The sequence below is a fragment of the Lasioglossum baleicum genome, unplaced genomic scaffold (assembly GCF_051020765.1).
Source record: "Lasioglossum baleicum unplaced genomic scaffold, iyLasBale1 scaffold0021, whole genome shotgun sequence".
Classification (NCBI taxonomy): domain Eukaryota; kingdom Metazoa; phylum Arthropoda; class Insecta; order Hymenoptera; family Halictidae; genus Lasioglossum; species Lasioglossum baleicum.
Window position 1 is genome coordinate 1,413,276 of NW_027469081.1, and position 26,933 is coordinate 1,440,208.

The 26,933-nt window shown below is 35.0% G+C and overlaps 3 protein-coding genes across 4 annotated transcripts in view; all 3 read left to right on the forward strand.

The window, feature by feature from the left end:
* Igl (IQ calmodulin-binding domain containing protein igloo) overlaps positions 1-8,078 on the forward strand; it is a 138,053-nt gene extending 129,975 nt beyond the window's left edge. The window contains exon 4 of the mRNA XM_076445020.1: positions 7,484-8,078. Within this exon, the coding sequence (XP_076301135.1) occupies positions 7,484-7,636 (153 nt within the window). The 3' untranslated portion in view covers positions 7,637-8,078. The remainder of the gene's footprint in view (positions 1-7,483) is intronic.
* Positions 8,079-15,435: 7,357 nt separating this feature from the next.
* Positions 15,436-17,109, forward strand: LOC143219152 (zinc finger matrin-type protein 5). The gene is made up of 3 exons (XM_076445022.1): positions 15,436-15,711; positions 15,857-15,994; positions 16,802-17,109. Exons 1-3 carry the CDS (start codon positions 15,585-15,587, stop codon positions 17,038-17,040), a joined length of 504 nt encoding a protein of 167 aa, XP_076301137.1. The 5' UTR covers positions 15,436-15,584; the 3' UTR covers positions 17,041-17,109.
* Positions 17,110-18,318: 1,209 nt separating this feature from the next.
* Positions 18,319-26,933, forward strand: part of LOC143219132 (uncharacterized) — a 117,657-nt gene continuing 109,042 nt past the window's right edge. For both annotated transcript variants that reach the window (XM_076444972.1, XM_076444973.1), the window contains exon 1: positions 18,319-18,590. The gene's annotated coding sequence lies outside the window, so the exon portion shown is untranslated. The remainder of the gene's footprint in view (positions 18,591-26,933) is intronic.

The following is a 26,933-nucleotide window of genomic DNA, read 5'->3' on the forward strand; positions in this document are numbered from 1 at the left end:
TATCGCGAAGATAGTAGTATAGCCTGGCCATTCCGAAGAATTAACGTTAACGGAAAACATACCTTGAAACAAATATTCGAGTAAACGAGCTTCCACGATTTTATCTGCAATTCATTAAAAGGTCGCTTTCGAACAAATTACGTTACTAAATCATTGATAGCACAGGAGCATGAACTTTCGGTTTCCTGTCTAATGGTTAGTGTATAGATCTTTAAACACATTCAAATTGTTAACCCTTTGCACACCTTTGAGAGTAAAAAAGAGAAGTAAAAATGTAAATCAAATGGGTTTTTATAACTTTCTTCTTTTAAAGGTTCTTCTTTTGTTTATTTAATTGGCTTATTTTCTAGTTAAAAACAAATGTGCCTAATGTGCATAATTATGAAAGTGGTCTAAGTCAAAATTAAAAAAGAAAAAATGAGTTTATTAGTTATTTCACGTCGCATCAGTTGAAACTAAATTAATTCAATGTAATTTTTACGATATTAATGAGCTTGTTATTTCAACATTATATGGAATTCATTTAGTCTTAATATCCTAGAAAATAATTAGAATATACTAGAGTATGTGTGCTAGAATATCTAATACTTGAATACACTAAAATATACTAGAAAATAGTTAGAATGTACTATACATAGTACGCAGAAAATATATAATAATAGAATATATAATATGTACTAATACTTTAGATATGCCAAACTTTATATTATCATTAATAATATGTGCAACAATTACAGTTATTTTTGCAAATGAGTGAATTTCTTCAACTGTTGTTTCACTTGTTCAAGCGATGTATCCATCCTCATAATCTTTCTGAATTCTCTCATTTTCTATGATTCTAGTTTCTACAAATGTTTGTTTCCTATTTATAATTGATATATTTTCAGTTAAATTCCTTAATGTTCACTTTGTATAATAATCTCTTCCATATTATCGTTATTCAACTGTCCTGACTTGTATGTATGTATATTCTCCTAAATGCAAAGTGTCTATTTGTATCACGTAATTCTAAAATTAATATCGGTACAGCACATTAGGAAAGAAGAAAATAAGGTGTAATTATTCTAAAAGCGTTGCAAACGAAATTTATTTAAACAGGTTTCGTGTTTCGTTTAGGCACATTTTTTTCCAGACAAATTACGACCAATTCTACGTATTTGACTTGGAAATAAGAACCTCATACCCTCCATAAAGCTTTCTGCAGCTTTGAAGCTTCACCGTCATTTCCCTGAGCTAACTGATTTTCCGTGATTTGACGGCTAAACACTGCTTAACCTAATTCGCTTTCCCCATAGCGTGCACGTATGTGGATGGTCAAAGCAATAATTAACGGATTCCAATCCTCCAAATGCATTGATACAAAATAATATCAATATTCATATTATATTTTTTCCTTATTAAACATGTATAGTCAATCTCATTACAAACGTGATCGTAGAAGTCAAACAAATTCCACGTGGTCCCCTTAATTTAGAAAAATTTATTGTTTCGTTGGAATGGCGTGTTATAATTAGACTGCGGATCTTTATGCGAAATCAAAATGTTTTGCATTGATCGTGGAAATCAGGAATAACATAATTGATTTCATCCCCTAACGACTTTGTTACATTAAAAACAACATTGCAACATTCACGAAGTCTACTTATAATATATTATCATTTAGTACTTATAATTATGATATTATTCATAATAATAACGATATTAATTCGACAATAATTTAAGAGAACACATGTGAAAACAGAGATCTATCGAAATATTAAACCACTTACATAAAACGAACACGTTTTATTCAATTAATTTTAAGTTTGTATCATATCACTTTTATTATATGTATAATAGTTTGCATAGCACTACGAAGCTTACACGAAAGCTCGTAAAATGTAAATATGTTCGACTTACCAACTGCGAGTACACGAATTACCCATGTAGCACACAAGCGACACGACGTGTCGTGTTTGTCACCGCCATTAGCTCTTCCCACGACCTCAAAACCGCTCTGAAATAGCATTTTACTGTAAGAGCAAACTCGCACAGCACTGCAGAATTTCTATCTCGCGACGACAAACAAAAACTGACAACGATATTCATTGGTTAAGTAAAGAGACAAATGATTCTTGTTTTAATTTCGTTTGAATTATCTCCAAAAATATATCTCCCCAATTTCTTTATCTTCTTTGAATCGACTTTTGACATTTGCTTTCTCTTTATCTCGCGCATTGCATAGCATTAACATTCACTTGTTTCGTCCACTTTTGAACTGATCGATCTACTTGTAAACATACTTTTTTTTATTTATTACCCTGGGAAACTCTCTATCGAGAATCACATTTCATAGCTTACATTTGTCGACATCAAAAGTGGTACGTAAAGGGGCCTATTCACGATCAAGTATTTTGCGCAACATGATTGATCGTGAATGATAGTGATTGACTAATTAATACAATGTGGATTTGCCTAATCGTGAATAGGTCCCTTTACATTTCAGGTATTGAAATATACTAAAAAACAAAAATTTAATGTTTAAAGGATCTAAAAAAAATTATATGTTGTGGAAATTGATATAAGAAAGCTGCCGTAAAATTAATTTCAAGATCGGGAGGCCAACAACTTTTTTTTATTGCATCGTATTCTACTCGTCACGAAAGGATAAAGAGTCTCAAAAAAAACCATGTATTAAAACTCAATTTTCCTAAAGATATTTCTTTATATTAGAAGATTGCATAAGTTCGTGCCCGATTGGAAAATACAATTCAATGGTTTTTTACAGAATACAACTTTATTCATCAATTATACATATAGTCACCATTCTTCTCTAATCGTAGAATATTCAACCATTTTTTCATTTCAATTTGAACAATCTTTAACTAAATCTTTTAAAATTTAACCATTGAATTTTATTTTCAAATCGGGCACGAACTTATGCAATCATATGATATTATATTTTCGATATACATATGTTTTACGTGCGCAGAAATCATTTCCAAGGACTCCATCAATAGCACGCTATACATACATATAGACTGCATCTGACTGGGGAGTGAAAATATAATATGAATAAAATCAGTTTGATTATGTTAATAACTTTACCATCAGTTTTAAGGGAACGATTGCGTTCTGACCAGTGGTTCCGTTTGCACTATCTATGTTTCTGATGAATAGAATACGATACAGTAGAAAAGACTTTCCAGTTTGCATGTGATGCCTGAAAACCGATGGCCTAATCCTGACGATATTATTAACGATTATTTGGAAAATACTGGAAGTACAAACAATATAGAAGCACCAAACTACCCTACAAGGATGAAATTGATAACAGACAGGCATAGATGTTTTAACTAGAGAAAATCTGTTCAAGTATGGAATGGCCTTTCTAATTAAAGTGGATCGATTTTTCCAACGAACTGCACTTTAAACATTTCTCTGAATGCAACTGTGCAACTCCGAGCCGCAAGAAAATTTCGTTGAGGGGCCAACCCTCTTTCGCGATTGTACACGCAATAATTGTCATGTCGCCTATTTTTAGGCTCGATTGTAAGTAAAAGAAAGTGGCCCTGACGTCATGGCACGAGGCCCGGCGTATAACAAGAGCTCTGTCGATCCTCGAAACCGGGAGAAAAAAAAAGGAGCCACCACATGCAAAAGAGGTTTATAAACATGTAAATTGCAATTACGCGCGAACGTATTTGCATTCGACCCCGGGTGCCACCTTCGTTCCCCCTTTGGGTCGGCATTAACCGTCCTCCATCCACTTTCATGCTGCCAAGGAGTATTCGTATGAGAGAAGGCTTTCCGTGTCGCCGGTACTTTCAATGACCCAAGTGCCTGCACAGAGGTATGCGTTACCTTCGTGTTCGACTATTATCCGTCATCGGTCGAATCGCGAGTCAGTTTGATAGGCTGATGTTGGATGATAGAAGCGGGGCGGGGATAGAAACGCGACAGGACAGGGTCAGCAAGTTCTCTCGCCGGATACTGTCATCGATAACAGCCTTAATTACGAGTAATGAGGTGCGATCGAGATTTCTTCTTCACCCGCCGACGCTTATTTTCGCGTCGGACGTAAAATCTCAGTCTTATCAAGATTTCGCTCCAACATGAAATGTCTTTTCGTGGTATGAAAGTTCGTTACGAGTCCGGCTCGAGAGAGTCTTAATTGCAGTCATTTGCGTCTACAGGCGTGAACAACGGACAAGTGAATCGATATACAACGTAATTAGACTCGAATATGTTAAGAAGCTCTACGAAGGACGGACGGATTGAATTGTTCTGTATTTATTAGGCGTGACCATGTAAGAATGCACTGTGGCGGACAAAAGAAGGTCGAAAATTAGAATCTCTGTGTACGAGTATGAACACTGGAAGAACACCAATCAAAATCACTGATTTTTGCAAATCCATCTTAAAATTCTTACTTCGTGCTACATTTGTTTGCCGCAATGACGTGATGACTTTTGCAGTGATAACTAAAGATGTACTATAATGAATTTTATATTTTTGTTTAATTTATTCAGAATCAAAATACTTTGACTGGTACTTCTTCAAGTGGAAAAGTATCCAATAATCTGTTTACCGAACCCGAAATCGTTTATTAGACATTTAGATAGATTTATCGATGTTTTGTTATTAATTTTTATCGCACGCAACGTCTTACTTTGGCGCCACAACATAAACATGAACATAGCCGCGATGTAACCCAACATAGTTATCGATGTTGTTTCACGCGGTCATTTTGTATACCATAGCCGTTGGAATAGGACCTAAACGATCGTTTACAAGCCCTAAAAATGGCAGAACAATTGAAAATCTCTGAATTGTTGCAGAAAGTGAACAATATACCAATGGAATGCTCTGATATTGAGGATGGGGAATTGTACGAGCATGAAAAAGATAGTAGATTGGAAGTAATGAAAATAAAATTGAACTTTTTAGTGATCTGAAATAAATAAAAATTGTACTAATTGTACTGTTTTTTGAAAATTTTCAGAAGCCATAAATGCATAAAGATCATCACATGAAGAACATCATTTCAAATGTTTGGAAACGTCAAAGTTTTTGCACATTTCGTGAACATCAATCTTCTATTAAAGTTAAAGTTGAACCAAATTTTTAAAAATTCCCCTTAGAAAAACACGCTTTAGACTTTATTCTAAATATATGTCTATCACTTACCATCGCTAAAAAAACTTGGAGCTTGTGGGTGCCACACAACTTGAGTGAGATGTCGAGCACATGTCGAAAATGAATTGTTCTTCCATTGGAAAAAATCCTGAAAATTGATTAAAATTAATTAATTCGAACAATTGAAGCAGATAGGTTTGTAGAGCAAGAAGAAGACTTGCGAATGCGTATATATACTTTACCTAACAAAACACAAAACTGCGGGAAAAAAATAAAATACGAAAAACGCGAGAATTTATTACACAACCTAATATATAATATTGTTATTTATCAGAATTTACCGTATTGCAACTAATAAATAAATAATCATACAATATCCGTCGTTTTCTCGTTACGAAATTGATTTGAATTGATAAATATCACAGTGTATAAGAGTCCGTAAACAATTCGTTCATCCGCGTAAATTTTGAAAAAACAAATCGCAAGAAGCATTTCAATCTTAGAACCTGATGTTTCCTTTATGAAATGGATAAGTTAATTATTAACAGTCATCCATGTTTGCATGAAAAAAAGTAAAAACTTTCTTTTATCCCTACCTATTAAGAAAACATTTATTTCAAACACAACAGCGTAACATATTCTGTTGGAACAAATATGGTACACTTTGGCGGTGAAGAAGGCATTTTAGCATCGTGAAACTTGTTTGCTAAACATGCGTTACTTTCATGAAATTTTACGCCGAGGAAAACGAGCCACGGAAATTCAGTAGTACGAAATACGATATTTCGTACAACGTGACTTGGAGTTCTAGCCAAACTTCCGTGGAAGTTCCCGTGCACTGTGCACTCGAACCACTTTAGAACGATACCATTCACTTTACTTTTTTCATTTTTAAACAGAGATAATTCTTATAAACATAGTTCCTAATACGTATGTTCTTGCTTCTATTTCTACTGATAAAATAGCAAATTCTTTAATTTAACGTAGAAATATATATATATATATATATATATATATATATATATATATAACTGCAGCGATTCGTCTCTTTTAACGATAATATTGGTTATACAAGAAGATAGCATTGCTCACAAACAGAGTTGTGCCAATTTAAATACGTCGCAATTGAATTACACCGTATTTTATATACACAGTATTTGAATTATACTGTAATTGCATTATATAATTCGATCCTTTTCCTTAATGTGATTGCTAATTACGCGAATTACGAGTGTAATCGAAATACAATGTAATTCACATAAAATTTATACGAATTACACATTAGTAATTTGAAAATTACTCGCTTGATATGTAAAATATCTTTTATTTTGATCCGTGTTTCTTCCGTTTCGCATTCACAAACAACATTTCTTATGCGACGATGACCAACCTACCGAAATGCAGCAATCTCAATGATAAGATGTTCGAACAATAATTAAAATTCATTTACAACGCGCCCCAAACGGATTAAACATTATAATAATTAATTTAATGCTCGTAAAATCGTTTTTCCGCGAATATCGTCTAAACTAATCACCTCGTCAACAAATGTGTTAATCAAAACCTATAGATCTGGACAGGCTGCGTATATTACGTCGAATTACTTTTTTCGTAAAACGATTTTCGAAAAAATCGAGAAAAAGTTTTTTCTGAAATTTATAATTGAAATGTGGTTTCATTATCTTCTATCGATAAACATTAGCGAATGATGTGATTTTTCTTTAACTTGCGGAACTTATTTTATTTTATTGCAGATTTTTCTGTCAAAGATTCTATATATGTATTTTTCTAGTCTTAAAAATTGTTGAGTTCCACTTTCTCAAGGGCCAAGGTCTTGTAAAGAGAACTCACCCGAATATTAATGTTTAGACAGCGGATCATTATGCAAAATAAAAATGTTCTACCCGAATTGCAACAAACAGGAGCGAAATAGAAATTTATTTTCTTCGAAAATAATATAACAGTATTCTCAAGTTCTTCTAATGTTGTTACTGTTTTAAATTACACCTACTCATTTTTCTCATAAATGCATAAAATCCGCCTGTCTGTTGATGTTTTAAACAAAAGAAATTGTTGAAATCTCTTGCTTTCAACTGTTCAAAGACATGTAACTCCCGAATTTCATTAAATTCATAAACAGAGGAATAGTAAAAAGACCAGAATATGCAAACAGTGTTAGTAAATTCTATGTATAAGGAATGTTCAAACGTATTTTACCAGCACAATAATCAGCAACCGTGAATTGGTCATACGGAATGATTGCGTTATGGTTGATAAAGACGATTCAATGCGATATAACACGTTAGTACCTAGGCCAGTATGCAATTACAAATCTACAGGTGCATGGCTTAATCTGTTGTTTCAGGCGAAGGACGCCATGAACGAGCTGGAGGGCATTGATTTGACGGATCCAGACCTCCACAAAGCAGCGACGAAAATCCAGGCGAGCTTCCGTGGACACAAAGTGCGCCAGGAAGTGTTATCGACTCCTGGAACCAACGAAGAAATTAAGAAATAAACAGCACGAACAACAAAGAGAGTAGCTGATCTTTCGAGAATCGAATCGCCGATAGTACGCCCGAAATAAAACAGAAAACAAATCCAAGTGACAAGTTAACCGAATGATCAAACAGTAGCAAAGAAAAATCGGGCATCATCTTTGGTTTTTTGTTTGTCGTCGAGTCCGCTTCGTACGATCGCGCATGCGAATATCATCACTACCATCGGAATGCGTCCAAAACGATGTCTTAGAAATCAGAAATCGTCTTCTTTCGAAAGCTTAACAATCCCAATGAAATCCGCATCGAAATTGCTGTCCAATACAACGGGAATAATATGGGAAATGAACGGATGCAGTTATTAAACGGAAGCGAATTACATTTTATTCGTCGTTGTGTTATCTCTTTCTTGTATTTCGAACAAGATGTAACCTCTGAAAATTAAATAGCCAGTTCTCACAACCCTGAATTCTACCACTTTCAGTTCAATTTATATTAAATACAACGAGACGCGTACACTTCCCGTACACATCGGCTCTCGAGTGTTTACCAATTAACATTTCCAAATACGCTGCTGCAAACCTTTAATCGCCGGTCTATCGACATTCCTCGGCTCGTTACGATATAAATTGGCTTTCCATATTAAAGCATGACCTGTGGCACGTAACAAACGAGTCGGAAGATCGAGTAGGCCGCCGAGCGAACAATAAAATATTGGTTTCTATGATAAGCATCGCGTTAAATTGACCGAACAAATTTAACCACTAGAGAAGGACTCTATTTTTCCCCTCGTAAAATCGTCCGAACTGAAACATATGCGAATGAGAACGAATCGCCGTAAAATCAAGTAGCTACGGAAGATGGCCTTTCGACGCGTTCTGAAAAATCAAACTCAGCCGAATCGATTTAATAAAACAATTTTCTATCGCTTGATAAAATGTGACACGAGAAAAGCAGAAAAAATCTAATCCTACCTATTATTGCTAATATGAGATTATTTCGACTACACCCATTGAAACATCGAGATCAGCTAACGATTTCGAGTAGCGGTTCCGTAAAATATTTTGTGAAAAACTCGGTAATAGAAAAGATACGTATTTTCCCTTCTACAAGCTGGTTATACGAAACACCGTCGAGACTCGACGACTCGGAGACTCGGCCATTCGTATCGAACATTTGTCCCCCGCGAGATGCATTCACGAACGGCACACACATATGCACAGAGAGAGAGGCACAGCGCAGCGGCCGAAATGAGGAATTGACAGACTGGTTGAAATATCAAACGTCCGCACGCGACCACACAAAACGTAGAGTTAACGAATCCTCGCGAGTCCGGGACATCGAGCGAGAGGAGTGTTTTTTCACTAGGAGTGAATCGATTCGAGAAGATACGAGACGAACAGTTGTAACCTTTGATAATCATTTGAAAGTTGAACGCCCCTCTTCTCTTCTTTATTACCTATTTAAAAGTACTTTAAAGTAAACGAGTCGCACCGATATAAATCCAAGAGAAAATTCGTCGATCTTACTACAAAGAGTACCGTGTAAGTCCAAGAACTACGAATTACGAAGAGTATAATTACGTGCGTAGGTGTAACGATAACCGACAGATACAATGAAGAATGATTATTTCACCGAATAAATCGTGTACCAAAGAGAAAACGAGAAAGCGCGCGCGAAAACAAAGGGAACCATATTTAACCGATAGTGGTACATACCATCGAAGGTGCATTGCTCTAACGTTAAGGATATCCATTACGATGTGTTGACACGCGACATATTATTTTTAACGATAAGATACAAATATTTTTATGCTTTCGATCACGTACATACAAGCCCGCGTTACAGGCAACACACATGTTGACGTTTGCGACCCTTGTAGACGCAATAGCCGCGGATATGTTCAACACCCTAGTCGGACTGCCATTAATAAAGAACACTGCGCTTCGTATACTTCTGTTCTCATCTAGCCCGTTCAAATTTCTCTTCAGTTTCGACTCGTTTTACCCTCACCTCCCTTTTAAGGGGGTGGACTCGTTTTTCCGGGATTGAAAGGGTACGGGATGCGTCTTCTGTAGTACGAATTTAATACTAAACCTACCGACCATCAAAAGTGACTGATGCGCGTACAGTATTATAAAAACGACAAGATTAAATTTATTTATATTTTCTGCGATTTCTACTACAATATATACTGGAGTCAAAAAATATATTCAATAGATTCCCATGAAAACACCTTTACAGTTTCAATAATTGTCAAATAAAAAAAGTGAAATGGGTCATTTGACGAATCTTGGCAGGTTTAGGTGTACACGGATCGAAAAAGATTTCGATCCGAAAAGAATAACGCATCAGTTTTCGGATTCGAACGTGCCGAACGGATCCTTAAATTCTTACTACACGGTGTTTATGTTCACGTGAAATAGGGATCTCCAGTGTACACGTGTATTTTAGTACGCGGTTTAGTTCAAAACCGCGATCTCTATTTTTCAGTAGTCAAAAGCGCTAGATGAAAGATCGATCTAGGCCGTAATCGCCCTCTAAAGTCCTATTTTTACGTTTACGAGGCGTAATTTGTATTATTCGGCAGCATGTATTGGCGGTGAGATGATAAGAATTAATGAAAAGAAGAACATGTGAATTGAGAGGAAAAGTTCCCCCCTCTCTGCCAGTACTGGGCACATGCACGACAGAGACGAAACGCGTCACGTGACCGGGCCGCGGCAGAAGCGTGGGGGAATAGCGTCGTAGAAAGGGAAGGTAGAGCGAGAACACAAGTCCTGCCCCAGGGACTTTCTTGTCATCTATCCACAGTAACTGTTGCAGCTTTATGAATGGGTAGAGCGGATCTTCATGCAAAATCAAATATTTACATATCATTTGCGTGAAAACGAAGCTAAATAAAGATTTATTTATTCTGTAACACTGTAACTAATTGTAATCGATCGAAAATAACGTCTCCATATTTCTACATTTGTCAAATGTTTTTACTGTTTTAAGTTTCGCCTACTCATTTTTGTGAGAAATGCACAAGATCCGCTGTCTATTTAGGAAAACAGCTAAATGCGCAGCTTCGTGCTTCCGAATAATGGAAATTACGCTGCGTAAATGTGAAAGTAGGACTTTCGAGGGCGATTTTGGCTTAGATCGATCTTTTATCTAGCGCTTTTGACTACTGAAAAACACCATCTTTGCATTATCGAGAAATGAGAAAGCGCACCCTGCATCCTTGCAATCGTGGAAACGAGTCTACCCCCTTAAAGTTGTTTCGATCAAACTGGTCATTCGGTAAGAAAGCACACGTTGTTTTTAGCAGGCCTAAAAACGCTGCGTCAGTTTTTGTCATCGTTATCGGCACTCGTGCCATCCCTTTTTCCCCGTTTTGTCCCTTTGCCCTCGTTTCGAAACCCTTTCTTCTCAACACGATAACGAAACAAATCAATCGCACTACAAAAACATTCGTAATTATTCTTATTCTAATTAATGGGTTTGATAAGTAGGAAGTTGTAGATATATTTCAATAATTTAGCGATTTTGTTCAATAATTCATCTATTGAAATATATTGTTTCAAAATCGGTTTTAATTATCGCGACTATCTTGACTAATATAGTTAAATGACCAATAAAAGTATTTATTCGTGGACTGGATAGATTTTATCCAGAAAGAGAGAGAGAAAAAACAATTATCGATAATGTTTATGTTAAATAGAAGCGCCATCTTGTTTGAACACATACAAGATTAATGTGGCAAGAAATATGAAGTATAACATAATGAAATATAGACATTTTTGAGCAGATAAATGAAGAACCGTTAGAAGACATAGACGAATACAAAAACATCACGTTAAAAATTCTCTTCCACGGTTCGTAAATTCATCATAAAATATTTGTCTTTTTCTGTAATATAATTCGTTTCATTTTTATTTAAATCAATGAGTTCTGACGTGCATATTGATTATATTATCTATTGTAAAATATCTTTTCAATTTCAAGATTGATACCAGAGGAGGATGAATTTTTCATGAAAATATTGACCAGCTTTATTATACAACCATGCTCTTGTATTATACATACATATAGTTTATGGCGTGCTGGGTTTACCGCGATATCATTAAATCTACAGTGAGGGCTGTTATCATTCTAATAGTCTCTTCAACGATCAGACCGTTGATATTGGTTAGCTTTTTTCCCTGTACATACACAGTAAGTATTTTTACACTTAACTTTTTGGAATAACTATAATAAACGGAAAGTATTAACAAATGCCATTTTCATTAATAAATTGCTGCTCGCGGAGGTAGTCCGACTATCAATGATCCTTATAATAGTGCATCACAAAAAATAATCTCAAAGTCGTCCACGTTTGTCATAGTCGCAAGTGTAAGTTCATAATTTACTGTTCAAGAATTCTCTTTCCTTTTTTTTTTGTAACCAATTCTTTGGAATTGTTGCATAATTTTTTAAAAATATTCTCACCTAATAAACGTTGACTTTTAGTCTTCTACATTTCTTGATAGATCATTTGGTAATTTTGACCAAATATTTGACCATTTCTATCGATTCCGAAATAATGCTACTGAATAAAGGTCAACGACTTATAAACGAATTTTTTGCAGCTTCTTTCGTAATTTTTTCGCCGCTTTCTAACCGTGAGTATATTCGACCAGTCTAGTCGTGACTTGCTACTTTTATTTTCGCCTTTTCATAACAGTTTCGATACCTGGAATTTATAACTAGACAGCGAATTTGAAATCGAAAATGAGTAGGTGTAATTTAAAACGTAAAAGACGTTAGACGAATTTAAAAATACTTTTATATTATTTTCAACTTATTGAACATATTCAGAAAATAAATTTCCATGTTACTCCGATTTGTTGAAATTCGGGTGGAAAATTTTTAATTTCGCATAAAGATCCGCTATCTATTTATAACCATACAAAGAATTTGTTACTTTTCAATTCTTCGCGGTCAATATGATAATTCTTTTTGTGACATACTATGAACAAAAGTTTCATGTAATATGCATTATCTCTGTGTAGAGTAGCCTATTAATGGAAACGGATTTTGATAATGATCTACTTCCTCGTGTAAAGTTATTACAAAAATGCAAGTATACAAAAACTTTTCCGTGCGCGTATTTTCATTTCAGTATGTGTCAGCAATCTCCGACGTGCGCTGTCACGTATCTCGGCGTTCCAAATGAAAATGCCACGACGTGCACAAGCAACGCTTAAAAAACGAATGTTATACAAAATTATAACACACGCATATATTCGACAGTCGTATAGGAAGATATTTTTTGTCCAGACAGAAATTTGTTGCAAAGTGATCGTGATTCAATAATGATTTCGACGGAAAAACGTTGTATAATGTCTGAAAAGATGTGTATATTGTACAGTGCACATTACTAAAAACAATTTATTATCATTTAATCTATTGTATAAGTGCTGGAACTGTGCTGTGAAAAAGATGATCCATTTCATTTCGAAGAGATGACTCTCTAAAATCTCTCCAATGTACTCTCGCCGTACATCGTCTCATTCTTTCCTTCTCTTATTCACGTGTCTCGGTATCTTATTATTAAACAAATTAATCATTCGTTTATCTCTGTGTACTTCCTATATCCGCTCTGTCGTTATACCATATACTGTTTATTTCAGTTCAGTTCTGAAAGGAGATCGATAAACGAAATAATGCAAGATTACATCAGATTTCTTCGATTCTCATGTATTCGACATAATTGATCCTTCGATAATTTTCAACTATGATCCTCCGTAACAATTTTCTCTATCCCGAGATCTCTTACTTCTCTTCATCTACCGCTTTTTAGGAAGCTAACAAACGTGTTACTATCGTTGAAAATGTCTATGGAGATTAATTGGTCGTGGACAGAAATGAATCAGATAATTCAAATAAAGAAACAATTAAATAATCGCGGCAATCGAACGAAATCGAATGAAAAAATTTGAACGCACGATATTGAAAAGCCGATTCACACTGTGACGCGTCGAGTCTCGGCAACGACACGCTAAAAATTCTGTAGAAAGAACTCTAATACATTAAAATCTATTTATAATATTATATTCCTGTTATAGTGATTACAATTTGTATGCTACACGTGCTAAGAGGCTCCTCTCTACCAAATATTATTATAACCCATATTAACACTATATACATATACATATTAATACTATTAATATTGTATTTATATTATATATTATATATGTGTACAATAATATTGATATTACCAAATATATTTGTGATCTCCGTCAATGACGTCGCATTACAGCTGTTCATTAATTATTGCCGTTTAGTGGGGATCGGCTTTATATTTTCACGAACGAATTAGACGTCCGTTTTTAAGCGTATTATCATATATTAAGATTATATTACATCCAACAGCCGAGAGTCAAAGACATAAACGTCAAATTAGGCGATCCGTACCATATTCTACCCCGAATGAAAATTTCCCTTCCAAGAGTATTCGTCTTGGAAGTAAATAATAAATGATTATACAACTTGATTTGCCGTAAGTACAATTGTTGCCCGAACCGACTCGTAGTATTAATGTGTAATTGAAAATATTTAATTGCATTGGAGCTTCTGTAGTTACGAATTCGTCTTTTGGAATTAATAAGGGAGATTGTTGTAATAAATATAGGCATTTTCTTCGGTACGTGACGATACCACACAGATCTAGATTTAGTAACGCACAAGGTGTTGCGGTAAATTATATTTTAAGAATGTAATAAACAATTGTAATGTTTAAACGAGCAGTACCATGTATGTTATCTGTTTGTTTAAAATAAATATCCTTTAAGTGTACAAACGAAGCTTCCGATTTATGTTGTGAAATATTCGTGATTCTACCTCTACGGGTTTCGCATTCATCCTTTTGCTAATCAATTTCTCCTTTTTGCAAATCGATTTCAACCTTTTACAGGTTTTGTACTCCAAATTCACCCTTTTGCAAATCAATTTCAATCTTTTACAAGTACCGTATTTTTAAGTAAGTTTTTGAAGAAAAAATCAAGTGAAATGTGAATTAATTGTTAAGAAATTCAAATTTTTATTTATTGCAAAGATGTACGTCAAATACTTATTTAAAAGTAATTACCAGTCCATTAAAACTGTGTGTAGATATATGTATGTATAATACATATCGCACCCCCACAAGAAAAGTGACAAATGACACAAGACAGAAAATGGCAATTTTGAGGTTATGTCATTGAGAAATATGTATGAAGTGCCTCGAGACATGCACAAAAAGCGTCACATCTCTATCTCGCAATTTATTATACTTACCTGAAATTTGAAAGAAGCTTAAACTATTTCAATATACGTATTATAGTATTCTTTAAGTCGATTTTTCTCAAATGCTGCATTTTTGAGTTGTGTCACTTTTCTTGCGGGAGTGCGATATATCGATTATAGCCATTTTCTGATTCATAAATTTTTGAAATGAAAGTACATATGTATTTATTGAATCGTATTCGAGTATCGACTCTTAAAAATGTTTCCATCGCAGCAATGACACCATTCACGTGTGTGTGTCCAAATAAATATATAATTTAAACTAAACAAATAATTAATTAATTTTTAATATTTTAAATGGTTGAAATTGATTTGAAAAAGGTTGAAATTGATTTGCATAAGATTGAATTTGACATGCAAAAGGGTGAATTTGAAGTGCAAAACATATTGAAGTCAATATGACTTACAAGAAAGCGATTTACATTACAAATTACAACGCGCCGAAATTCATAATTCGATATTCGATTTAGGCGAACAGTATACGCAGTACGCTAGATGTCGCGTCGATAACTCTGAAATGTTTTCTTTGAAGTCGCGTTGTTGATGAGTTTCGAATAAATATCATAAATATTATTTTACAATTTTCAATTACGTACGCTTGAATCGTAAAAGTTCAAATGCGTATCACTTTCGTTTAGGACAAGTTAATTAATTATGGGGAAGCGATATTATTGTGCTTATTGTGATAGGTCATTTAAAGATGACCCGGAAGCCAGAAAAAGACATCTTTCGAGTTTGCAACATGCAAAAAACCACGCAGATCATTACAATATGTATAAAGGTGATTATCTATTAATTTAAATTTCGAAAATATTTCTTGACAATTGGAAAACATAAACATAACCTCTAAATTATAAAATGCATCTGAATATACTGATATTTTGGTAGTAAGTATTCATGAAAATAATATATAACTAATATTTTAGACCCAGAGATAATATTAAAAGAAGAACGCGTAAAAACACCGTGTAAACGTTATTTAACTGTCGGTGACTGTGCGTTTGGTCTTGGATGCAGATTTTCCCATTACACGCCACAAATGTTATGGGAACTACAACGATATGGTAATCAACATATTTCTTTCTATGGAAAAAGTTTGTACAGAACCCCTCGATAACTCGAAAACCTCTATAAGATGAAAATTTTGTTCATTCTCTTCCGCTGCACTTGAAAAACATCTATCAATCGAAATAAAACTTCCTTTAAGGGGGTAGACTAGTTTCTAGGATTGCAAGGAAGCAGGATGCGCCTTCTCATTTCTTGATAATGGGGTCTTTCAATAGTCAAAAGCGCTAAACAGAAGATCGATCTAGGCCGCGATCACCCTCAAATATCCTATTTTTACGTTTACGAGGCGTAATTTGCATTATTCTCCAGCGTGTAGCTGTCGCAGATTTATGAATACAGCTACATGCGCAGCTGTATGCTTCCAAATAATGCAAATATGTAAACGTAGAAATAGGACTTTTGTGAGCGATTGTGGCCTAGATTGATCTTTTATCTAGAGCTTTTGACTACTGAGAAACCCCATCTCCGCAATATTGAGAAATGAGTTTCCAATTCTGCAAACGAGAGTCTACCCCCTTAACTCGAATTATTTTCCACAATTGTGGAAGCTAAACAAGCTAAAACAGCAGTAATTGTTTTACTCTGCTTTGTTTACCATTGAAAATACTGTTGATCGACAATCTGTTAATTTATTAACACAGAGTAAAGTCAGAGATTTCTTTAACATGTAATAGTAATATGTAAGAGAGCCTAGTAGATTATATTTACTGTATGTATATAATAAATAACTCGTCTCCAAAAATTGAACAAATTATTAAGTTTTGTACTACTGTACTGTATATTCACAAAAATGATATTTGCAGTTGATATGAAAAATGCATCGAGATTGCATGCGATGCCTGAAAATGGATGGCCTAATCCTGACGATATTATTAAGGATTATTTCGAAAATACTGGAAGCTCGAACAATATAGAAGAACCAAACTACCCTACATGGTTTAGGACATTAGAAGTACACGACTACTCGATGTTACCACCGTCTTTATGGCCAATCACTCCAGAGAGCTTACCGAATAAGTTAACGTTCAACAAATGGGGTTAAAATAAAAGGAGAATATGTACATATATGTCTAACTATAATGTAAATATAAAAACTTTACCATTAAACAAACACATAGTTTTGCATAAAAGCTGTAAATATATGAAAATATAGACATTAACCATATGTATCTTCCTTAACCCTTATGTAGTCAACCGGGTACCCATTTACTATATTTCTTTCAACAATTTGTTAATGTTACTCTAAAGATGTTACAAAATTCCTCTGAATGTCCATTCTTTACTCGTTAATATATTAGGTTGTCCCAAAAGTATTTTTTCGGAATGTGTTCCTTTAACCCTTTGCACTCGAAGCAATTTTAATTCGAAAATCAAAATCATTTCTTTCGACCCAGAACATTTTTATTCTATGTAACAGAATCTTTTTTACATCTTGCACATGAAATTGAACCAGTTTTCTCATGTAACAGTTGAGCTTTTCACAATTTATAGAAAACAGATGAATTTAATAATATTGAAACGGTTTCGCATAATTGTGTGGCCATTTTTACTGGCGCCTTACAGTCGCCATTCGAGTGCAAAGGGTTAATATTGCTAAATAAGCATTAGGTTGTCCCAAAAGTTGGTTTTCGATTTATGCGCATAATGCAAATTTATATTAGAAAGTACTAAAACATTAACATGAAGATTATCGCATTGTTTGTATTTATTTAGCAACATTAAAGGAACAAAAGATCCAAACTAAATAGGATCGAAACGTTGATTTTGTTTGACAATTAGCAAAGTTGCTTTATAATTCGTAATAAACGATCGAACCGTTGCGCCGAAAACATTAAAAAATTTATCAGCAAATACGATCGATAGAAGAAAGATAATTAAAGGAACACATTCCGAAAGAAACTTTTGGGCAATCTAATATTAATTTATAGTGTCTCATAATGAGAATTTGTGCATATAATACAAAAGGTTCTAAATAATAATTTTGGTTGAGTACATAAGGATTAATAAGTTTAATAGGTTGAAAATAATTTACCAGCATTTCGAAATTCTTGTGATGTTTTAACTGTTTTAAATTACACCTTCTCAGAGAGTTTTGTCATACATGAATACATAAAGTCCGCCGTCTATTTATCAGAGCCGGTCAATTAAACCGATACCCCATCTTCCGAGGCAAGAACGAATCAGCCTCGGTGCGGCTCGGTTCTTGTCGGTAACCGTCGTCACAACCATCTGTCCTCCGTCATCCCCTCCACCAATCGCCGGTCGGAAAACCGAGCACACAATGAACTCCTGCACACCATCATACAGTAGCAAAGCACCCGTTGCCAGGATAGTTTGGCGGTTCAGCGTTGTTCGGCGCGCCACCGTGTCGTTTTAATTTGAAAAGAAAGTTTAATGTCCTCGTCGAGCCGTATACCGTGATCGTGATTATGAGATTGTCCGGATCTCGTGGTTCCTGTGAATTTCCACCAGTGTGCCACTCAAGAGACATCGGAAGTGTTTGAAACTGTTAAAGTCGGCACGGCGGGACGCCGGCCCTCGATCCGCCGATTGGATTTTCGATCGCCGTTGCGGATCGTCTCAATCATTCCGGTAAGTTTCAACAAAAACACTTCGCTCTTTAAAGACGTATGCTTTCAATCGTGTTTCAACGCTGTTTTCTCGCACACACTCGATTCAAAAAACCTATATACACTAGAGGAAAGTCACGTGATTTATCCTAGTGCGAAAACTCGATGTGTTTTGATGAAAGAACGTGATCTCGTACACACGGACGGTACGGAACGTAGTGGACGTGATGTTATACGACAATAAAACGTACGCGAAATACCACGCAGAGAATTTTTTCAAAGAAATTTGAATCGAGACAGGGGTACGAGAAATGGTAAACAATCGGAGTACTTTTTAACGCATGAGCGTGAGCTCGAGCTGACAGACAGGTATGAAGCGTCATTCAAAGCACAGATCGTTGAATCGTTTACTGCTTCTACGTGTCTTTATGGTTACGGAGGTGATTTAAATACAATAGATTGTATTCGATTGGTTTGCGTAACCGAACAACATTATCCTTCCTAACAATATAGTATTCGATTATACGGAGTACAATTTCTTTTCATCCTTTCTCGTACGGCAAATGCATGCTGTGCGAGTCTTTATGCGCATTTGCTTTTGTATTGACCACGACGAGAATCATTCGGCGACTAATTTTATATATGGATGAATTGTCTGTCGCGTGGGTATCGTTTATCGAGTAACTTCAGTTACAATTTTCGATCTTAATGTTTTTGTAATTACCGTTATCAGCGTGGAAACAGATTTAAAGTATTGTCATTATAGTAATTGGGTACGAGATAATACTCATTCCCGGTCCCTGTACGCCATATTGCGTCGTGTAAACGACTCGTAAATGTTGATGCCCACCGATCCCTATAATAAGGAAAATCGATTCGAGCATGCACGTAATGATACCGCTTGACAATATATGCATTATCGGATGTATGCGATGACACACTGAACATCGAAATGATTTATTAGAATAATTGTGTTCCAAAAATTGAGTATAAGACGTATATTGTATGTACTATGTTCGAGCATGCACGTGATGATACCCCTTGACAATGTATATGAATTATCGAATACATATATGCGATGACACATTGAATATAAAAAATTGAGTACGAGATATGTATATTGTATGTACTATTTTTATATAGTACATTTTAATCAAATTGACATTAGTTTATAAAACGGTGATAGAGTAGAGCGTAATTAAATGAAATTGATTAACGTATCAATATGAAAGACAACGAATTAAATGGTTCAATCAGTGATTAATTATTCTTGGTTTTTTTTTCTTTGATTGTAACACAAATTCGTTCAATTCAGATATAAACATGCTTTAATTTTAACGATTTAGTTGTGTAGCAATTGCTTATCTACAAAACCACTTATAGCTAACGATTTTATAATTGATTGATTGCAATGGTGTATTTACTTTGTTGATAAATGACTAGAAGATATTAAAGATAACCGAACGAAAATAATAAGTATAGTTATGATCTGTTGAATATGAAGATGCAATATATTGTTTAGATTATTACCTTCGTATTGTATAATGTGATTACACGAACTGAATTAGATGACTTTAATGTCTTAATTGTACAAAAACTATGTACATTCAGATTATCATATTTTTTTTAATCCTTGTTGTCATTAACCCGCGTAAAGATCTTTGAAGAATTATTATTACGCTCTTGATACTCCAAAAATTGCGTTGAAAACTGATTCGAATCCGCAATAATATCTGTGTGGCAGATTACAAAAGCTATACATATATTTTTTAATATATAATTAATATATTTATTTATAACAGAGATAAATACCGTATGAAATCGATTTATTCTACCTGAATCCACGTAAGACAAACGCTTTACGAACCTTCATTACTAGACTACTGATCTTTATGCAAAATAAAAAATGTCTGCATTGATTGCAGGACACAGGAGCCAAGTGAAAATTGTATTCTTCTTTTAATTATCTTATTAAGCTGAAACTAACACATCGATGTCCTTAAATATTTTTTACATGTCCACTGCTTTAAATTGCATTTTTGTCATAAATCCATAAAATCCGCAGTCTATTCATTACACATTTCATCTATCGAGCTTTGACCAGTCACGTGCACGTTAAACAAAAGTATAAAATCCTTATGTTAGTAGGAGGTATTTCTTCGGTAATGCATTGTCGATTGATGTTCAGAAATGCGTTTATCTCGACCAGATTATATAAACGATAACAATGCATAGGAAGCCGGCTCTTAGCCTAGCGATACGAAGGAAGAAGTGGTTGAACAGTAAACGTTGAATCGTTGGTATATTACATCACTGATATCGTTTCCGTGCGTTGGCGGCGGCGCGGGTCTCAATGTTGTTGCAAAAAGGTTAAATGTACTGTGACGATGCGATGGCAACGACCTGGCCGCCATAGACGGGGGTCTGGGGTCTAACGTGGCGGCCACGTCACGATTCCTTGACGAAGGTCGTGCGACCTTGCCGATATGGGAAAACAATCGCTCGTGTTCGACTGCACCAGGAGGACACGTCCCCGTAAGTCAGTTTCCCGATCGATTTCATGCGTGCACAGTGCACACACACACTCTCTCGCTGGGTCCATTGTCACGTTCCGCACCACGCGTACAATAGACTTGTCTATTTTCGAGCAGTTGCGCAGCCCTCTTTCGAACAATGCGGCCCAGAATATACGAAACCGGTCGATTTTCGATCGTTCGTCCCGTAGACGCGTCTAATAACATACTATCGGACTCGGCAGATCAACATTTCTTTTATCAAAACCAGCGCTATATCGAACACTGAATGCGACCAATACAGCACGATGCAGAAGTCGGTCTACGACTCCGCTTACATTACGCTAGAAATTTATATCTTTGCCGATTGAAGAATGTACAGTTACGTTGAGCGTATATACATATGTATATTTTATTTTACTAATATCGTTATCGTTAGACTGCGGATTTTATGCATTTATGAGAAAAATGGGTACGTACAATTTAAAACAGTGGAGGTATTGAAAAGATTTAAGATCACACCAGTGTATTAGTTTCACCGTAATAAGATAATTAAAAGAAGAATGAATTTGGCTCCTGTGTCTTGCAATCAATGCAAACATTTTTTATTTTTATTTTTTCATCATTTTGTTCTTGTATTTTGTTTCTTTATATCTTGTGTTGATTATCAATTTTGTATTGATAATTTCTATCGTAGAAAATCTTCGAATAACTGTTACTTTTGGTCCTTGATAATAGCAACTCTCGCTCGATTTCCTACACTGTACCGTCAGAACGTTGATAGACGCCGCTACATACCTATACCGTACGTACCGTTCAAGATAGATAACCTGATACTTCCAAAACTTTTACAAAAGAGAAAAGAAATCATGGTTCTATAACTGCAACCTATCTTGGTTCATCACTTCCTGGGTAAGTCGATACAGAACATTACATTCTTGCGGCCTTCCTTACAAGGGTTGCCATCAAACGGAATGCGAGCGACCAGTGCGGTCACGGTGAACACGGTTTTATACCACGTGTTATGGTCATGTCCAAACTACGCGCAAACAAGCTAGACACTTATCAATAGAGTTAAACAATTTTAGTCTAAATCTACAACAACAAAAAAAGAAGGTGGAAATGATGGAACAGATAATTTAGTATTATTGAAATAGAAATCCCAACAAAAACATCCTGTAAACAGGAGCCAAGTTTCTATGGTCGTAAAAAGTTGTGAGATCAAACAAAATACGGCCAAGTTCGTTAGCTTAGAAATACCTCTTGCAATACTGAGAAAAAGCGTTTGTGAAAATTAGTTTAAAAGAACGCTATTTAATTTTTAAAGAGATGCATGAAGGGCTAAATTATTCAAGCTTGGCCGCTACTTAACACCTTTTATGGCCATTGGTTTATAAAGTAACGACTCTAAAAAAATGGCTAAGTTGTTTCGTGTAAAAGGAGGTACATAGTGTGGAACTAGATTCTATTGTGGTGATTATACAATGCATAGTAAGATATATGTGTTTAGAATTAGTGTAATATGTAAGTGTTTTCTTACACGAAATTGTATTTCATGCAAAATAAAAAATGTTTACATTAATTGCAAGATACAGGAGCCAAATAAAGAATGTTTTTCATTTAAGTATCTTATTAAACTCTGAAACTAATACTAATATTGTTAAATCTTTTTAATATGGCCACTGCTTTAAATTGTACGTACGCATTTTCGTTATAGATGCATAAAATACGCAATCTATCTAGGTCGTTGCATATGAAATGTCCGATTTTGAACAGTAACGCGTTAAACAACCCCAACTATTTCTTATTGATCAAAGAATCACGCGTTTCTCGATTGTATTTTTGGGCCACTCACAAGCTTCATTTACAAGATTGTCATCTCTATTTTGTAGTTCTTTTTACTATCAACGAATAGTGCGTTGATTAGTATGCTGGAGCCACATAAACAGTTTATTCTTACTTTAATAATTTTAACAAGCTGAGAAAAATAGATTAGCACTCTTAAATTATTGTAACCTTTCTACTGTTTTAAATTGCACCCACTCATTTTTGCCATAAATGCAAAAAATGCGCAGTCTATTGATTAGTCACCACATTTTCTCGCAAAAAATTGCGCAGAATCTAAATGAATATATTTAATCTTGTTATAATGCATAAGGCAATACATACTGCCAATCACGTTTCGTGTTAAAAGACAAAAATTGACATAAAAATACAATTTAAAAATCCTATTTTATTTACCTAGATGTTTGTAATCACTTACATAAATATCCTTAATTATATCATGCAATTTATGCCCATTTAACCATGCATGGCACTTAACATATTACGTAGTATGTATTTGTATTTTCTTGATATTATGGACAAAAATTAGTTTCAATTTCTCCGTAATGAAACAAATACATAATTTAGATCATTCATGTCTTTACATACAATTACTGCGTGTCTAGTACATATGTATCTAACAATTATTATCTATGCTTGTGATTGTACAATCTTTCGTATGCTATTATTTTACAACTCTGACCTCAATAAAACTGCAATAATGGAAACAGTTAACTATTCAGAAACAGAAATTTCTCGTTACGGATTGATAATATTCTCGGCATGAACGCGCCACCATAATACCCTCCATTTTGGAATTTTGTTTGCCATAGTGCATTCGCCTGTTCGTGACCGAGTTGCAGTCGTCGAGCTATTTATTCGACCGAAGCCTGTGACACCTGCTCAGCGAGAGTTTCGCAGGCTATGCAATCGATGCATTGTACTATTAAAAGGTACTGCATACGCAAAATATCTGACAAGTTAAATAGCCTGGAACGATGTTCAAACACGAGATGTAGAAAATGTTCCTTATAATATACATACTACAGCAAATGATGTTGGCCTAACAAGATTGGCTCTTGTAATACGTTAAACAGAACAGATATAATCTTACATCGAAATATAACTTACAAGATCTATATTTTTATTTCGTCAAAATAAATTTTCCAATACAATATTAACATCAGGATTACTGGATTGATCAAAATGACGAAATATCTTTTAAGAGCAAATTAAATTTTCCAATACAATATTAACATCAGGATTACTGGATTGATCAAAATGACGAAATATCTATTAAGAGCAAATTAAATTGTCCGATATAATATTAACAAGACTGCCAGATTGGTCAAAATGCGAAATATCTTTTGACTCACAATTATTAAGAACTTTGACGCGCTTGTGCGAAAAATTTTCTGAATAAACTGAGCTGTTAAATTTAAACATCACAATTATTAAAATTTTAATAAACACACTGTCATAATGCTTGCAAGAAAATAAAAACCACTTGCGTCCATTGCTGCATGTCGAAAAAAAAAATGAAAACCATCGCGTTTTTCTGCTCAATCTCGCAACTAAAAGTATGACTAAGCGTGAAGAAATGTTCCCACATGGTAGTCTTTTTTTAAAGTGCGATATACTCGTAACATTTCGATTTTTAAGGATGTTGATAACGCAGGTCGGAAGTGATCTGCTTAATCTCGCGTGTAATATTTCTTACCTAATTAGACTCCATTCACAGATACGCGAATCGAAGTATTTATTTTTAACACGTTTTGGGTCACGCGGCTACCAGTAACTGAATGTGTGTGGGGTGAGTCATGCGATCAGGATAGGGATAGCTTCTGTTTTGTTAAGGATAAAAAAAGAGGAGGAACTGTACTGAAACGCTAGAGTCTGTTTCGGGATGGGCGTATGTTTTCATGAATGCAATGTTGTCACAGAAAACATATTATTCTTTCGTAAAATATGATATATTATTTATACAATTTTATAGAAAAATTACTGTAAAATCAAAAACAAGTAATTTAGTCTGTATAATTTCCGGTAGAGTGTCTGAATATCTCTCTCTGAACGTTAACTTGATTCCCAGTTGTATCACTTGTTTAAACATCATCTTCGAACACATGGAACGATTTCGAATCGTAGTTAATTCCTTGAATGACGTAGCTAGAACAATTCGTTCCCCTTCGGCATGCGCTGCTATCTAATCGGCAAATAATCTTCACAAGGACGATATGGTGTAACAGAGTTTACAATACATCGATAACGCGGCAACGCGTCATCATTTTCATTCCACCAACAACTCGAAGTCGTGGTTTCGCAGATTCACGTTCGCAGCGAGACTGTTTCGCCCATTCGTCCAGCAGCAGCATAGCGAACTAAAAACGAGCCACCCAGCAATTTAGCATCATTTATTTCTATTGCCTTTTATGCGGGTCTATTACGTCACGCGATTTCCCTCCCCTTTGTCCTGCTGCAAGTTACGCCGCGCCGTCCGTGTGCACGAGAACGTCTTGCGAATTTTACGAGAGGCCAATCGCGAGGCAATTTTCGATATTGCCAAATATTGAGATCGATGGCCGCTTCACTTGTCAGCTATCCCTCTCTCCTCAGACATTTTCGTTGCCTTTTTGCTCGATTATATCCGTTCACCGTCATTGTTTTCTGCGATCTGAGACTACATTGATCCGCGGTTATCGTAATTGATAAAACTAATCGTTCAGAGAAACATTCGTTCCGCGTAGTTGATAAGAGATCAACTACTTCTTAGTTGACACTTTAGATAAAATCAAACTTGAAGATTCTTAGAAGCAAGAGCAGATAGGAGTTTTCTAGAACATTGTTTCATTCAGTTGGATTGGGGCAAGATAGTTTGCATAAGTTGATGCAGTTATTTAATACGTGAATGATACATATTTATATTATTAGGGTCGACAACATAAGTGGCACATATAAAATATCTACAGTCTTAAAAGAAAACACTTACTTAGCTACAAGCCAAGCAATTATGAGTAATCTCGTTCGTGAACGAGATACACTTGGCAAACCATATTTAAAAGATAAACTGTATGTTGTAAAAATGAATAACCTGAGATGTTGAAGCGACTTTAAATTCACGAGATAAGAAATGAAATATTATCGGGATTGCGGGATGCATCAGGATTTAGTTGGATTTTCTGGCGGTTGTAATTTGGCAACCAACGTGTTAACAAACTAATTCACGCACAATATGCTACACCTACTTAACGTATTTCACGTGTTAATTTACAGAATGCTATTTGTTGCGTAATTTGCGGTGTAGATTTGCAATATTGGCGGATACTTTGCACATATTGAATATTGCGTGACTCGGTAGCGTTGTCCACGAAAGGCTGATTCTCATTCTTTTTTTAACTTAACTATTGCTTTGTTATGGATCAACCATTTCATTTTTTAGTCCAGTCAATGAATGCTCATAAGGGGGGGTGTAGAGGGAAATGGAAGGAACACAATTTTTAACTTTGGGACTCTGTTTGGACTAGTTAGGAGGTAAACATACTAAAAGTCCCTACTCCTAGAAGGTGAGCGGGCTGCAGGGGGGCACGTAGAAGGTCCCATTTTCCGATTTTCCGCTTATATCTCGGAAACTATGGTTCCTAGCGATAACACCATTCTATACAAAATTAAAGCTGAGAAAATGTGCCACAAGATTGATTCCATTCAGTTTTTCGCTATTTCGCATAGTTTCCGAGATGTCCGCGCTGAAACTCTGAATGATGAAATTCTAAATTATTGTATTGCCGCTGTAAAAATAATTGCTACACAATTGTATTATGAAACAAATGTGTATATACGGTGTAAATAATATTCATATTCCAAGATCACTTCTCCTGCAGTTATTAAACATTTATCGTGCAAGTGTAGAAATTTTCTTTAGATTCCTCAGCATCGATTTATCCCTTTGATACGAGTATGTCTAAATTAAAATCGTGTAGGTTCGTTTTCGCGTCTTGAAAGGCACAACTTCATCAAACAGGTGAAGTCTA